This window comes from Emys orbicularis, chromosome 9 (genome assembly GCF_028017835.1).
Source record: "Emys orbicularis isolate rEmyOrb1 chromosome 9, rEmyOrb1.hap1, whole genome shotgun sequence".
NCBI lineage: Eukaryota > Metazoa > Chordata > Testudines > Emydidae > Emys > Emys orbicularis.
The window spans coordinates 69717216-69734694 of record NC_088691.1 but is presented as its reverse complement, the minus strand read 5'-3'; the positions used below and the strand labels follow the sequence as shown (position 1 = coordinate 69734694).

The following is a 17479-nucleotide window of genomic DNA, read 5'->3' as shown; positions in this document are numbered from 1 at the left end:
CAGTGGTTCTCAACCTATTTACCATTGTGGTAAATATGCAGGTCTGTGTGTGTTATATGTGTGTGGTTGCATCCACACACTATATAAACTACCTATATGACCCTGAGGATGTCACATGGGCTGCAGCTGTGCGCTGATTAGGCCGCGTGTTAAGAACCACTGTATTAACTGTCTGGAAGTGAGAAAACCAGATAGCAAAATTTGCTGACAGCAATTTAGGTTAGTCAATTCCAAAAAAAATTGAACTCCAAGAAAGACCTATATTAATAAAACGAAGCAATTTCAGCATCATAATGGCAGACAAAATTTACCATAGGTTCAAGATAAAGTACATTGGAAGACTAAATTGAAATAATCCAGTGGAACAATTTGATTCCAATTCTTGTTTTCCGTATGAGTTCTAAATACCTCAGAGTAACTGCACAACTGATTGGAGATGTTTGTTACATGTGCATTTGTAGTGATTTAAAGATGTTGGACTGTATAATAAGAGAAACAAAAGTATAATATTGACCAATAGGGATTAAAAACAATTTGATATGAAATCATATACCCTTCAATGAAATTAGCTGGAATAATAAAGGCTGTGAATCCTCACATTTCAAATTTATCGCCAGCGGGCATTAAAGAGAAATTTCCATCTTTCCTCTTTTCCCCCATAGTATTGTACTGTACAGCTAGGTACACTGTGTTGGGGGTTTTATGCCTTTCTCTGGATCATATGACCATGGCTACTATTGGAAACTGGACATGGGATTTGCCATGCCAAGAGAAACCGGTGTTCTTATTGTGCTCACAGAGGCGTGAGCTTAACCCTGGGTATGTGAGTAGGCCCTTTGAGCTCACATACTTTGAGTTAAGTACATTCATAAATCTTTGTAGGATCATAGCTATATTGATTTCACATTTTTGTCATTTTTCTATTTGATATGGGCCTATTTATAAATGATGTGATTAATACAAAATAAATTTCATAGTACTCTCCCATTTTAAAAGTATCTCAAGTATTAATTTGTTTTTGTTTTTTATCACAGATGGAAAGTCAGAAATTTTTAGCTGAAAATAGTGCTTCAGTATATATAAAGAAAGTAGAAGCTAGAATTAATGAAGAAATAGAACGGGTGATGCACTGCCTTGATAAATCAACAGAAGAGCCAATTGTGAAAGTTGTTGAAAGGGAGCTTATATCCAAACACATGAAGACTATAGTGGAAATGGAGAACTCTGGGCTTGTTCATATGCTGAAAAATGGAAAGACAGAAGGTAAGACTAGATCGCACTGGAAGCAAAAATGCCTGGAATGCTGCTGTGATTCTTGTGACACTTGTAACCTTGCTTTTAAGTCTCAATATGGGTTCTCTTTACACCTTAATATTGACGTTCCTGTGGAAGCCTAAAACCCCCACCAGTTCTGTGTTAAACGTATCTGGGAAAGTTGCTACAACTTTAAATGCATCTTATGTAAATTAGGTCACAGTCACCTCAGGGCAGGGACTGTACCATACATGTCGCATATTTCTGCTTAATGTCGAACATTCTGCTTCTCAGTGAAATATAAAAGAGTCTTTGGCAAAAGAATGAATGTATTATACTGTCATATGTCTCCTACCTTCTGTGAACCACTGTAATGCCAACCTGCCACTCTTCCAATGCATTGTTCTCAAAATGCATCTTTCTGTGGAGTGTCAGAAATGTTCCATAGATTAATTTTGGCCAGCAGACCACAGTTTGAGAAGCGCTGGAGTGTAAGCCATTCACTTAACAGTAGACTTGCATGATGAATGCATTGAGGGAAGAGACTAAAAACTGCATTGCAGAGAAGAATTGTCTCAGTTCTGTTAATAATAATAAAAAAAAGCACACAATTTTTCCTCTCCTCAAGATAGCAATTTAAGAGGTGAACATGAGACATGGAGTGATTGGTTATAATTTCCTGCAGCAAGAGAGGCCTTGAGCCTTCAGGACAGCAAAGAGGTGGGTGTAGTGGCTCTAATAGTATTCAGTACATATTCACTCATCCTCAATTTTCAAAGTAGTAGTACATCCAGGAATTGATACATTTCAAAAGGGTGTGAGGTAACTAAAACTCTTATGACTTCAGAATTGTAACTTAAAAGGAAAGAGAGTAAAAGTAACATACTCACAGACCACTCACAATGGAAACAGAACTTCAGTCATGTGGCTAAAGCACCATTTTAAAGTAGAGAAACTTGTAAGAATAAGGGGAGTGAAGGGAAAATGAAAAAAGGAGGAAATCAAGAAAGTCAGTCAAATGCAGAGGCTCATATTAAGGAATAATATTAGTCACACAAACTCTGTATTGATTTCCTCATCAGTTTAAAAATATCTCATTTTATAACTCAATGGGGTTTTGAGTTTACACTACTGTAGGGCTTTTCAGAGGAAAAATGGCATAGATGTGCTAAGGAATGTATCACTATTTCTGTGCAATAAATTGTACAACAGTGTTCATATCACAACAGCAGGAACAGGAAGGTAACTGGGCTGTCTCTTATGCAAATGGTCCCTTGTTCCCAAAGCAACTTTAGAAACACGAGGAAGTCAGATGGAAGGTAACACTAGTCAGTGACAGAGAGCCAAGGTGTGAGTGGACAAAGGTATTAGCTGTGTGGAAAGACTTATTTAAAGAGGAGGTGACAGGACTATGCTTAACTGCATATGGGTGTATAAAGTAAAGTGACTCTGAGGTTTCCAGCTGGTGAGACGAGTAGTTGAATGGTCAGTGAAGGATTGTATGGAAAGTTATCTTCAGCTTTGGAGGCACAACTAGTCTGAGATAACTAGAGATTCAAAACTATATGAGAGACAGCTCAAAGTAAGACTGGATAGAAGGTAAATATTTGTGGATGAAGTATTATGTTAGAAAATCGTCTACATAATAATGGGGACTGAACTTAGGGGAACATGATGTCAAGAGTGTGTGGAGGGAGGAATCTGGAACAGATACCAAAAACATGACACCAACAGAGAGGAGGAGAAAGGAAGATAAGGAGATATTGAAAGAGCAGTTGGTTTGTAAGAGGAGAGCCAACAGAAAGCTAAAGATGGAAGATTAATCAGCAGCATCAAAGGCAGCAGGCAAAGAAGAAAGGGACAGAGAATCCCTATTAATTTAATAGGAGGAGTTCCAGAGCTAGAGAATAGGAAGTCAAAGAAGTGCAAGTAGATGGCAAATACTAAGATTTTTGAGGCTAAGATGAGGAGGAAAAACAGATGGAAGTGAGTGTAATAGAAAGAGAGTGAGAAAGGCAAGTGGGATAAGTGAAGATCTTTTTCAAGATAAGAGCATGCTTGAATGCAGAAGATGCTAAAAGTGGGAGAGCCATTAAAGGTAAGTGGGGTAGATAGGAACAAAATAGGGAATGCCTGTTCTGGTGGTGGCAGAACAAGCACAAATTCAATGGGATAGGCATGGGTTAGAGGCAAGTAGTAGACAAGACCTCTGACAAAGGATGATGATGGTTCTAGAGGAAAGTGTGTGTGTGTGTGTGTGTGTGAAGTATTATATAACTTAACACCCCCCCCCCCCACACACACACACACAGTTCCAGTTCTACACACAAATCACTGGACCAAAGAAGGGCAGGGATAAAGGGGCTCAAGACAGGAATCGAGGCAAGAGCTGAAAATTGTTACTGCAAATAAGAAGTTTAAGATTTTTACGTTATTGACAAACAAATGTCAAATGATGAATTTGGGTCTGTTTTAGCTAAAAATAACTCATATTTGCTTTGGGAATTTAATAAATTTTAGGAATTTTAAGTGAAAACTAGAAAGTCGTTTAATTAGCCCCTTTCTATTTTAATTTTTTAAATATTCTCTCATATCCTTAAATAAGGTGTTTGATCTTTGGGATGGTGAATTTGAAGACTACATTGTTGAACAAAATTTACAGCACATCCCCACTAATAAATGTCTCATCGTCTAGAGAATTGTGATGCTGTATTGTTTTATTCTGTTAGCAGATTTTTTTTTTTTTTTTTATTGGAGAGGCTGTTCTATGTGAATCTTCTGAGACTTGTCCTCTTCATACCTATTTTGCTTGTCTAATGAATGAGGTGCATGCAGATATGGTACATGTTGGCTGTAGTGCACAATATTTCACTGTTTTTGTTTTCAGACCTTGCTTGCATGTACAAGTTATTTAGCCGTGTGCCAAATGGCCTGAAGACAATGTGTGAGTGTATGAGTTCGTACCTGAGGGAGCAAGGTAAAGCTCTAGTATCTGAAGAGGGAGAAGGAAAGAACCCAGTTGACTATATTCAGGTAGATAAAACTTCTCATTGTCGTCTTTTCAATTTTTTTATTGGTCTTACGGGGTAGCAAAGATGTTTAAGCAATGCCTTATTTGGGGGTTAAACCTCCAAACTGATGCAAAAATGGTTAGTAATAAAACGATACCTTATAATTTTAGGTTATTACTAACCTGTCTATGGTGAACTTTGGGAAATATTTTCAATTACTTTCATACACATGGTGCTTGGAGAATAATAGCTTTTATGTTTGTTTTTATTTGCTTATTTTATCAAATGAAATATATTCAGGCTAATTAAAGAAATTCCTAGGAAATCTCTGCTTTTCTCCCAATAAGTGACCGGCACTAAAACTTTCTAGGAGAATACTTCCTCTTGACCAGAAATCTGTACTTAGCAGCTCCGGGTGTAATGATTAGGAGTTGTAGGTGAATGAACACACCACATAGATGCATGTACACTTTTTTTAGGCCACAACTTTATTAATTTTAACACTGAGGAGAGGGAGTGTATGCACCCACGCCCTGCTCCCCCATACTAGGAGTGTAGAGTTACAAAGCTCCCACCATAAAACCTGGGGGTAGACCGCTTGTAGGCCTACTCCTAGGACTTGTGCCTGAATCCTCTTTGCCTTCCCCTACATGAATGGGGAACGGGTGGCCAAGGGGGTGACCATAGTACACAGACTTCAGATCTCCCTTTCTCATATAGATGCAGAGTCCATCAGCTAAATCTCAGGTCTCCTTTATCTCAGGAGCTGGCAGTCTTGCTGGACACCAGCCATAAATTGCAACAACCTAAACAGTCTTACCTTTCCTAATATTAAACATTCACGTTCTATATCTTACAACTCAACTGTGTCACTGTTGGTATGACTACATTGCAATTGGGAGTGTGATTGCAGCATGTGTAGGCTTACCTAAACTAGATCAAAGCTGGCTTGAGTAACAATAGCAGTGAAGCTATGGCAGCAGGGGCAACTGCACAGGCCAGCCCCACCCACCCAGGACCCTGGCTGTATGCTAGGGCAGCAGCTGCGTGAGTATTAAACCTCAGAGTTACGAACACCTCAGGAATGGAGGTGATCCATAACTCTGAAATGTTCATAACTCTGGACAAAACATTATGGTGGTGTTTTTTCAAAAGTTTACAACTGAACATTGACTTAATACAACTTTGAAACTTTACTGTGCAGAAGAAAAATGCTGCTTTTAACCATCTTAATTTAAATGAAACGAGCAGTTTCCTTACCTTGTCAAATCTTTTTTTAAACTTTCCCTTTATTTTTTTTTAGTAGTTTACATTGAACACAGTATTGTACTATAATAGCCTTTTTTTTTTTTTTTTGGTCTCGCTGCCCAGTTGCGTACTTCTGGTTCCAAATGAGGTGTGTGGTTGACCTGTCAGTTCATAATTGTGCCATGGCTTAACTGCTATTATTATTCCAGTTAGCTTTGATCTAGTTAGATGGAAGCTAGCTCAATTATGTCTACACGTGTTGCATTCACACCTCCCCATTGCAGCATAGACATACCCTATGATGATGTGAGGAAGGTAAAAAAAAAACCCCAGACCTCTGCCAGTTTGGTCCTGTGGGGAAAATTCCTTCCTGGTCCCAAAACATGTGATCGGTCTGACCGCAGTATCCTCAAAACACAACTCCTAAAGCAACATCCTAAAAATTCAGCTGAGACTAGGGGAAGGGTGTGAGGATAGGCAAGTGGGAAGAAGAGGTTTTGGGAAGTAATTGTAAATATCTCCTAGCCAGTGGAAGGTGGCAGATCTGAATGGGCATATGGGCAGCCCCTCACTCTTGCCATGCATGCACTCTCACTTACACCTCCACCCAAAATACCTCTTCCAGGCAGTGTTGCATGCCCTGTTGAGTGTGGGGGAAGAGGGAGGCAATTGCAGAGGCTCTGAAATGCAGCTTTGTAACATCTGTTTTACTTTAATACTCTCCTGTTTTATGGGATGTTTGAAAGAAGGACCTGAATATTAGTAATAGTAATTTTTATCTTGTGTAGAGTTTTTGGAGGTAGTTTTTAATTGTGCATTACAGGTGAAGCTACTGTAGAATGCAACAACCATCCAATGGGTGTCTTCTCAAAAAGCAGGACACATCCTCCTTGTTAAGGGATGAAATACTTTTTTCCCCCTGAGAGCTAAAGGAAAGTGATGTGTAGCACCTGGCTTATCAAGGTCACACAATCTGAGCCAGGAGCCTATTGTCAGCCTTTCCTCTCTCTCTCCTTTCTTCATAGAGGAAAAAAACCTTAGTTTTAAACTCACACAAAGAATTCTGGAAATGTTCTTATTAAAATTTATTTCTTTTCTTCTATAAGTACTCATTTATTTTTTAAGGAAAACCTGTAGTTGGGGCACTATTGATTAATTTCTTAACCCATGCTTTCTCTTAAGGTGAAAACTGTTTTGTTCCTTAAACTCTTAAATTTGTTTGTGTACGGGGAGGATGGTCATTTGCAAATGTCTTGTACTGTATCTAAATGCAAACATTTAGTGTAATTTCCTATATTAATAGTATTCATCGCTATATTCATAGTAATGTTTTATCTATCAACATGGAATCAAATGACCTTATTACTGGTTACTAATTAAAAGAAGCCATTTGAGTATAAAATATTGATATTAATTGTGGAATTAATTAGTTATGTGGCAATGCTTAAGCAACTTCTTTACCAGACTCAAAGACATGAACCACTTCTCAAAGGATTAAGAAGAAAACACCTTCTTTGATGACCAGATGAGTTTTAAAACTCTAAGAATCATTCTATGTTAAAAAGCAAAACAAAACATCTATTTTAAAAAAGCTGAAAGACTTTAAAATTCTCCTCTTAACACCAGTTGTTGTGTATTCCTGGAAAGGACACATAAGCGAACCTGGATAGACAGAAAATAGCATGATTTACTTTGAATTCAAGACTCTTATAGTCATTAACTTGCCTGTCTCAAGACCACTCTTTAATTTAAATGGATGGATTTATAAGAAACATGCTATTTCATTTAACTCTTGACTGGCTTCTTTTAAGTAACTTAATTAAATACTTCCTTCAGTTTCATAGGAATTAGTTTATAATGGGCAAAGGTAGGTTACAGAAGAGATTGTAGCTGAAGTTGCTAGTTTTGTTTTTGTTTTCCCGTCTTTTCCTTTATTAATACGTATTCGTAATTAATAGTGAGTAGCTTGTTTGTCTTTGATTGTAGTGTCTCCTATGGCATGGGAACAACATCATGTGACTAAAATAATGGGTGTCACATCCATGGTTGGCATTAAGAGAAACAATTAAGATTTGTCTTACCATTTTTTTCTGTAGATTATATACTTTCTTTGTAATTTTGAGGATAAAAGTACTTGGGGTATGTCTACACTACGAAATTAGGTCGATTTAATAGAAGTCAATTTTTTAGAAATGGATTTGATAAGTCGATTGTGTGTGCCCCCACTAAGCGCATTAAGTCGGTGGTGTGCGTCCACAGTACCGAGGCTAGCTTCGACTTTCAGAGCATTAAACTGTGGTAGCTATCCACAGTTCCCGCAGTCTCCGCCGCCCATTGGAATTCTGGGTTGAGCTCCCAATGCCTGATGGGGCAAAAACATTGTCGCGGGTGGTTCTGGGTACGTGTCGTCAGGCCTCCCTCCGTGAAAGCAACGGCAAAAAATTGCCTTTTTTCCTGGGTTACCCCTGCAGACAACATATCACGGCAAGCATGGAGCCCGCTCAGCTCATTGTCACCGTATGTCTCCTGGGTGCTGCTGGCAGACGTGGTAGTGCAGTGCTACACAGCAGCATCCCCTTGCCTTGCCTTGTGGACGGCAAATGGTACAATACGACTGCTAGCTGTCGTCGTCGTCCCGTGGGTGCTCCTGACCGACCTCGGTTAGGTTGGTCGGGGGCGCCTGGGCAGACATAGGTGCCCCTGGCTGGCCTCCGTGAGGTCAGTCGGGGCTGCCTGGACAAAAATGGGAATGACTCCAGGTCATTCTCTTCTTTAAATTTCGTCTAATGGAGATTCAGTCCTGCCTGGAATATGATGCCAGCTGAAGGCTTCTGCCTCAGGCTGCTCTCCCAGTTGGCAGCAGCGCGCGGTCACACCTACCCAGCCTACCCCTTGCTCCCATGGCTCATGAAGCCTGGACAGTAGTAAGGAGCAGTTCAGCTATAGGCTGAGCAAGTGCATAATGGTGGTAGAATGTGCCTTTGGACGTTTAAAAGCTCGCTGGTGCAGTTTACTGACTCGGTTAGACCTCAGCGAAACGAATATTACCATTGTTATTACTGCTTGCTGTGTGCTCCACAATATCTGTGAGAGTAAGGGGGAGACGTTGATGACGGGGTGGGAGGTTGAGGCTAATTGCCTGGCTGCTGATTACGCGCAGCCAGACACCAGGGCGGTTAGAAGAGCACAGCAGGGCACACTGTGCATCAGAGAAGTTTTGAAAACCAGTTTCATGACTGGCCAGGCTACGGTGTGAAAGTTCTGTTTGTTTCTCCTTGATGAAAACCCGCCCCCTTGGTTCACTTTACTTCCCTGTAAGCCAACCGTCCTCCCCTCCCCCCTTTGATCACTGCTGGCAGAGGCAATAAAGTCGTTGTTTCAAATTCATGCATTCTTTATTAATTCATCACACAAATGGGGGGATAACTGCCAAGGTAGCCCGGGAGGGGTGGGGGAGAAGGGAAGCACAGGGGTGGGATAGTTGTAGGGGCACCCCCTAGAATGGCATGCAGCTCATCATAGAAGCGGCATGTCTGGGGCTCTGACCCAGAGTGGCCGTTTGCCTCTCTGGTTCTTTGGTAGGCTTCACGCGGCACTGCTGCGGGTCCCTGTTATAACCTCTGTCCTTCATGCCCTTGGAGATTTTTTCAAATATTCCGGCATTTCATCTTTTGGAACGGAGTTCGGATAGCATGGATTCGTCTCCCCATACAGCGATCAGATGCAGTACCTCCCGTTCGGTCCATGCTGGAGCTCTTTTGCAATTCTGGGACTCCGTGGTCACCTGTGCTGATGAGTGCTGCATGGTCACCTGTGCTCAAAAGTTTGCGGGGCTTTTCCTGTCTACCTGGCTAGTGCATCTGAGTGGAGAGTGCTGTCCTGAGCGGTCACAATGGAGCACTCTGGGATAGCTCCCGGAGGCCAATTCCATCGAATTGCGTCCACACTACCCCAAATTTGACCCAGCAGGGTCGATTTCCGTGCTAATCCCCTCGTCGGGGAGGAGTACAGAAATCTATTTTAAGAGCCCTTTAAGTCAACAAAAATGGCTTCGTTGTGTAGACGGGTGCAGGGTTAAATCGATCTAACGCTGCTAAATTCAACCTAATCTCGTAGTGTAGACCAGGGCTTGGTGCTTGACACTTTATAACACCCTTTCCTGCCTATGTTACTGTTCTAAAGTGCTCCACTTCAAAGAATGAACCACAACCAGTAGTATTGAAAAGGCACATTCCCCTAAAATAATAAAATAAAACAAGCAGTTCAATTTTAAAGAGAGACAGATTAAAGCATGTGGTAATATTTCTTTATTAAACAGCCTATTATGATAATTGCACCACCATTAATGCAGCTGTTTTAGTCCATTTATTTGCCAGGGTTTCAGTTTAGTCTGACCATAAATTTGAATTACAGCAACTAGAAACATAATTTTACATTGAAGTAAAGATTCTGAATAATACTGTGAAATATGTAGATAAATTCTAAATTAGCAGAATCTCTGTTTAACTATGGTCTCCTGAAATGCAATACTGGAGTGTAATTTTCTTACTAGCAGTATTATATCTGTAAAAATAAAATGTTATGCTCTATTTTTCTTAAGGGTTTACTGGATTTGAAGAGTAGGTTTGATCGGTTTCTTCAAGAATCTTTCAATAATGACCGGCTCTTCAAACAAACTATTGCGGGTGACTTTGAGTATTTCCTCAACCTCAACTCTAGGTCTCCAGAGTACCTCTCATTATTTATTGATGATAAGCTGAAAAAAGGAGTCAAGGGAGTAAGTACAAGTTCAATTACGAGACTATACTGAATCTATGGAAAACAGTAGCAGGTTAAACTAAACTAGTTGTCTTTGTATACTTTTATAAAGCGTTATGTGAATGTGTATGTAATACTTTTTAAAATGCACTATTATATAGTGCATTTGTGTGCGTAATGCTTTAGACATGTAAGTAAACAAGTTGCCTGTCACAAAAGCCATATAAGCTAAACAGTTAACATACATAGGGAAAAAAATTAGACTCAAGCATGGTAAACAATTGCTCAGTTTTTATTTTTTTGTCTTAAATTGCATTGTGAACCAAATTTTAAAGTGTTGCACTTAGGCATGAAAGTGTGGGGCCAGAGATGGTTAGTGGAGGAAGTCTAGTCAAAAGAACTAAACTTTTAAGAGTAAGTTTTTGATTTTTGCTGGACTGTGATCAGTATTACTTGAATATAAAATATTACACAATAAAAATGTATAACCAGCTAAGAGATTTTCTGACTCAAAAAGACACTGGTCAGCTTTTCTGTTTTATTGACTCTTTCTGATTTGAAAGAAAATAAAGCATGATAGTTTGAAAGATCAATCAGAATGGAAAGAAGCACTGACCAGTGTGTTCATTTCCAAACCTTTTTTTAAAAAATTTTGTTTCAGCAAATTTTTAATTAGAGCTGCATATCTTGAGTGTTGCTGATGGACTTGGTCAGAATTGCTTGCTTTTTATTTTGTAATTGTTTCCTTTACCGTGTTCAGATTGCAAGAAAATCTCTGAGATCCTTATAGCTTATATTTTTGCTAGTGTTTCAGAAATTAACTTATAAACTCTATAAATTATTTAATCCTATGAAATCTGAAAATTCATGTTGCAGTCTGAAACTGTCTTTTAACCCACTTTCTGTGCAACAGTCAAACTCAGTAAAATGAGTTGTGAATGGGCTTTCAGTCTTAATTTAAAATGACATGTTATTTCAGAAGCACTTCTATTTACTTTGTTTAGAGTTTTTGTAGATATTTAAGTAAAATACTAGTTTTTCCTATTGTAGCATCATAGTTTTCCCCCTCCTCATCGTCTTTTCTCCATTTTCATACTACTGGGTTTTCTTCTTTCCATGATATGACTGCCCTGCCCTTTGGCCATTTTGCTACCACAGTGGTCCCACTTCTGCCAATCTGCAGTCATACTTCCCACTGGCAGAATGGGATACTAATTAAGGGAAGCAAATTGTGTTGATGGTATGAATCATAAAAAGAGAGTCTTTAATTTGCCATAGTGGTGGTGAGGAAACCCTTAAGGATGCAGCAGCTAAATCCAATTAAATGAGACATTTTAGCATTAGAACTTCCATACTTTGTCATTGGTACAAACTGATCTAAGGGCTTGTCCACACTAAAGTTTTAAGTATAGACACTACGTATGGGTGGGGTTGTCCCTTTGGTATAGTTAATCCACCTCCCTGAGAGGTGGAAGAATTCTTCCATCAATCTAGTGCTGTCAACACAGGATCTTAGGTCGGCTCAGGGGGTGTGCATTTTTTATATCGCTGACTGACGTAGTTAAACCGACCTAGTGTAGAGCAGGCCTAACTTTGTCCTGGGTATGTAACTGGATTGTTTCACCGTATTGGTTGGTTGTGTGTGCTGGCTGTAGATTACTTTTCCATTACTTTTGGTTGTATAAGAAATATGTACTCGGAGACTAAAAATAGCAAATTAATTGTTTCTTTATTTTACAGCTAACAGAGCAAGAAGTAGAGACTATATTGGATAAGGCAATGGTTCTGTTTAGGTTTATGCAAGAGAAAGATGTTTTTGAACGTTACTATAAACAGCACTTGGCAAGAAGACTTCTTACAAACAAGAGTGTTTCAGATGACTCTGAGAAAAATATGATATCTAAATTAAAGGTAAGATGGCTACCTGCACACAGCTTAGCTCCTTCAAACTGTTCTTAAATTGAGTTTTATTCCTTTATTTCTTTTTCTTTTATAAATATTTAATTGGCATAAAACTGATTACAATATACTCATTTAAATATCAAATTAAAGTTTTTAATAAATACAGAAAACACTAATCCGCTTTATTTCTATTATTAAAGGTTATCTGTCAGAAAAAAGAAATACTACTACAAAATTAGGGTTGAATGTCCCACGTTGGGTAGGAGGGCATTTTAGAATATTGAAATTTTGGGGGCAGGAGGGTGGCTCTAAGAAATATCTTCCAGCAAGAAAGTGACTCCAGTGAGGCAGTGTGATCTAGTGGTTTGAGACCAGGAGTTTCACCTTGATCTTATTCCGAACTTTTCCACTGACATACTGTGTAACTTTGCAAAAGATGCTTACCATTTCTGTATCAAAATATCCTCATCTTTTAAATGCCAATAATACTTAACCACCTAAAGCACTTTGAGGTCCTTTGGTGAAAGGTTCTTTGGTAAGTACCAAGTATTATTTCTTCTGTATGAATCCTCCTTTCACCCATATGCATTGTAATAGTGATACCATACTAATATCTGAAAACAAACTTACCTTATAGTTTCCTTCACTTCCCTCACACTCAGTACCATGTGGTTTCTACAATTTTCAATAATCTCACTTCATAACCTATAGCATACTTAAAAAAAACTCTACTTGTCTAGCGCAAATGAACTTTTTGGATGGATGAATAAACTATTATGATTTTGTTAATTGGTGTCATGGTAAATGACAGGTGAATGTTTATCCCTGTGCTGGTGAATTTTCATGATAGTTTTGCAGAACTGACCTGTACGATAAGAGATATGGATGCTCAAAAGAAGTATTTAGAAAAAGTGCAGTAGTGTAAGGAGAGATGAGAGATAACAGATTTTACCTTATTTATTTGGGTAGGCTTCAGTCCTCACATGCAAAAGAGAACTGCTCTTGCAAGACCTGAAAATGGGCTAAGGGTGGAACCAAGCTAAAGAAAAGTATAGAGAATGTCCTCTCCATGTTTGTCTGGGACATTCAGTGACTAACTCCAACGTTTCAGGATTTAAGTGTTTGCAGATCCATTTTATAATTATAATACAGCAAATAATTTTTTTTTGGTAGACTGAATGTGGATGTCAATTCACATCTAAACTGGAAGGAATGTTCAGGGATATGAGCATCTCAAACACAACAATGGATGAATTCAGGCAACATCTACAGGCTACAGGGGTAAGAATCATTCAGATCTTTTCTTGTGCTTCTATTTTTACATATAAACACAAACCTGCATTAGAGAGATTCTGCATAACTCTTCATTCCCTCACTTCTCTCAACAAAATAAGAACTTTTTAACTTAAATTTTTGACCTTGCAATTTTTTCTTACTCACTCTGAAAATATTTTGATCTTGAGATTTGTTTGAAGCCTGATTTATTACTTTATTGAGTTAAATTACTATTCTTTAAGTTCTGTTGAGTCTTTTACTGCGTCAGTGTTCTTCTAAGTCAGTGGTGGGAAGCCTGCGGCCCACATGCGGCCCGTCAGGGTAATCCCCTGGCAGGCCGCGAGACAGTTTGTTTCCACTGACCGTCCGTAGGCACGGCCGCCTGCAGCTGTGGCCGCAGTTCACCGTTCCCGGCCAATGGGAGCTGCGGGAAACGGCGCGGGCTGCAAGGATGTGCTGGCCACTGCTTCCCACAGCTCCGATTGGCCAGGAATGGCGAACCGCAGCCACTGGGAGCTGCAGGTGGATGTGTCTGCGGATGGTCAATGTAAACAAACTGTCTCGTGGCCCACCAGCAGATTACCCTGATGGGCTGCAGTTTGCCCACCGCTGTTCTAAATAGTTGTATGGACTGTCCTCTATAAATGAGTCACACAATTGCAAAACTCTAATTTATGCCAAAACATAATGTAATAATTTAAGTAAAATGTATACAGTGTATTTGCATAGACTTAGTGCTTGGTAAAAGTAGGAATAATTACAGTGGACATACAGTCTTGTCAATACACCAGTACATGACAAGATTTGAAAAGCTTCATAGCTAAACTTATGAACTGTTAAACTGCTTTACCAGCAGGTGGCGTACACTTACTTGTTGTTGAGGCAAATAGACGGTAAATTTTTCATCATCAGTTAGTATTTGAACTCATGAGCTCCACTTTAAAGTCGTAGCTTTGTATGTCACTTTTTAAAGAAATGATTGTGCAACTCTTCGTATTGTCTGTCAGTCCTGTATTAATTTTTTATCAAGGATTTTTTTTCCAAATTTTTTATCAAGGGGTCTTTCTTTTTATCTCATTTTGGTAAAGTTTCTTTTTAGACATCCTAGTTTTTCTTTGTGTTTGGATCTTAATTGGTATGAAATGCCTTGAAGTGTTTAAAGGCTACAGAATTGAGTGTCTGCCCTCTTGGGAGTCAAAGTTTTGTATGAGAGCCATCTACTTTGGTGCATATCCAACAGAATTAGTTCTTTGGCAGCACTTTGACAAACATGTTTCCAATTTTTATGGGGAGATTTTGATAGTACTAACTCTGTTGGGAGTCGCACGTGGCACTGTTACAGGTGGTCTTCCTAGTTCTGTTTATCTGAATGTATATGAGTTAGATCTTAGAATGTTATTGGAAAAATCATGGAGCAGGTCCTCAAGGAATCAATTCTGAAGCACTTCGAGGAGAGGAAAATGATCAGGAACAGCCAGCATGGATTCACCAAGGGCAAGTCATACCTGACTAACCTAATTGCCTTCTATGACAAGATAACTGGCTCTGTGGATGAGGGGAAAGCAGTGGATGTGTTATTCCTTGACTTTAGCAAAGCTTTCGATACGGTCTCCCACAGCATTCTTGCCAGCAAGTTAAGGAAGTATGGGCTGGATGAATGGACTATAAGGTGGATAGAAAGCTGGCTAGATCATCGGGCTCAATGGGTAGTGATCAATGGCTCCATGTCTAGTGGGCAGCCGGTATGTAGCAGAGTGCCCCAAGGGTCGGTCCTGGGGCCGGTTTTGTTCAATATCTTCATTAATGATCTGGAGGATGGCATGGATTGCACGCTCAGCAAGTTTGCAGATGGCTCTAAACTGGGAGGATTGGTAGATACGCTGGAGGGTAGGGATAGGATGCAGAGGGACCTAGACAAATTGGAGGATTGGGCCAAAAGAAACCTGATGAGGTTCAACAAGGATAAGTGCAGAGTCCTGCACTTAGGACGGAAGAATCCCATGCACTGCTACAGACTAGGGACCAAGTGGCTAGGCAGCAGTTCTGCAGTAAAGGACCTAGGGGTTACAATGGACGCGAAGCTGGATATGAGTCAACAGTGTGCCCTTCTTGCCAAGAAGGTTAACAGCATTTTGGGCTGTATAAGTAGGAGCATTGTCAGCAGATTGAGGAACGTGATCATTCCCCTCTGTTCGGCATTGGTGAGGCCTCATCTGGAGTACTGTGCCCAGTTTTGGGCCCCACACTACAAGAAGGATGTGGAAAAATTGGAAAGAGTCCAGCGGAGGGCAACAAAAAATGATTAGGGGGCTGGAGCACATGACATATGAGGAGTATGCCCTGGTTGGGATGATTTAGTTGGGGATTGGTCCTGCTTTGAGCAGGGGGGGGTTGGACTAGATGACCTCCTGAGGTCCCTTCCAACCCTGATATTCTATGATTCTATGATTGTCACCTATGATGCACTTTTTAGACGTTGACCGTATGACCAGCAAAATTTGTTTCCTTCCTGATTCTTTAAAAATAATTTTGAGATGCAGTTTCTGCCTGTATGTTACATCAGTGCAAGTAAACAAAACATTTTATGGTGTTTACATTAAAACTGTGATCAGTTTCTGTGTTCTCTGTGACAGCGGTGACTTGAAGGTTACATTAATCCTTCCATAAAACACACTGCAAGGCTTAACTACTTCATTCACTTTCGCTCATTAGTTCATGGGTCAGTTTCTGGAGACTGTTATTCCTGATACTGAACGAGGATGTGCCTTGTGGTGTACTACCTATAGAATGTGTTCATTTTGTTTCATAGGTGGTTTGTCATTACAAGCTCCTTATTTTTGTTTGTAGCAGTCCAAAGTGCTTTGCGCTGAACATTTTTTAAAAAAATAACTTAAAATTCACAGTAATTGAAATACAGTAGACAATAATGCTAACAGGCTTCCAAATACTACCAGCTCACAAATATGCAAAGAACCACTGCTCTAGCAGAACAATTCTGTAATAAAAGATGGCACTGGGAAAGGAATCAGGAGTCTTTCTTCATATTACCATTGTGGTGCAAGAAGTTTTAGAGTTTCTACTAATAGCCCCAACGTATTCTTTTTTGAAACAACTGTGATGCATTGTATGCATATGATCCTTCCTAGACAAGAGTCACAAGCCAGCTCTTCCCCATTCAGAAGCTAAAAGCCTCATAGATATAAAACTGAGTTAGTAGGTATTGAGAAGGATGATGCAGCTGATGTTCGACTTTGTACATGCAGCAGTACTTTCTTTCACTGAGAAGCTAAAGTGGGAGAAATCAAAAGATTATAGAACCTTAGGCATTTTCCAGATTGATGAACCTGAAATCTTGGGTTTTGGAGGTCATGCAGCACAATTCTACACTTGAAAGGCTCTGTCCCTCTATTAGTCCATGCTACACACATGCTGGTGATAAGAGGAGTCATATGAGACTTGACATTCCTAAAACTTGTTCTAAATCGAATATCTGCCCCCTTTATATTTAGCATTGCATCTGTGAGAATCTGAGTGAGCTCAGGCTCTTGTCCATGACTAAGATGTTTCAAAGATTCAGTGGGTAAGAAAGCATACTCTTCTTTCCAGATATGATGTTGCAGTTCCACTATATTCAGTAAACATATTTTCCATACCCTCATGCCCATTCTGATTCCACAGTTCACAAACTAGGCATTATCTGGAACAAATAAAAATACTTCGATTTAATGCACTTTTTTGTTGATTGTATGCATTGGGTTAACGTTCAAGGGTATGTCTGCACTGTGATAATAGACCTATGGCACAGCTGTGGCTGGCCCAGGTCAGTTGACTTGTGCTCATGGGGCGCAAGGTATGGGGCTATAAAATTGCAGGGTAGACATTTGGGCTCCAGCCCAAGCCTGAACATCCACGCTGCGATTTCATAGCCCCCCCCCAAGCCTGTCAACCGACCTGGCTCTGAGACTTGGTGCTGTGGGTTTTTTTAATCTCAGTGTAGACGTACCCCATCTCTAGATGGATGATTGACTGTA

At 39.7% G+C, this 17479-nt stretch overlaps 1 protein-coding gene across 1 annotated transcript in view; it reads left to right on the top strand.

Annotated features, from left to right (window-relative positions):
* Positions 1-17479, top strand: part of CUL3 (cullin 3) — a 76873-nt gene that overhangs the window by 37754 nt on the left and 21640 nt on the right. The window contains exons 5-9 of the mRNA XM_065410563.1: positions 1035-1263; positions 4142-4287; positions 10114-10290; positions 12012-12182; positions 13347-13454. Coding sequence (XP_065266635.1) covers positions 1035-1263; positions 4142-4287; positions 10114-10290; positions 12012-12182; positions 13347-13454 — 831 coding nt within the window. The remainder of the gene's footprint in view (positions 1-1034; positions 1264-4141; positions 4288-10113; positions 10291-12011; positions 12183-13346; positions 13455-17479) is intronic.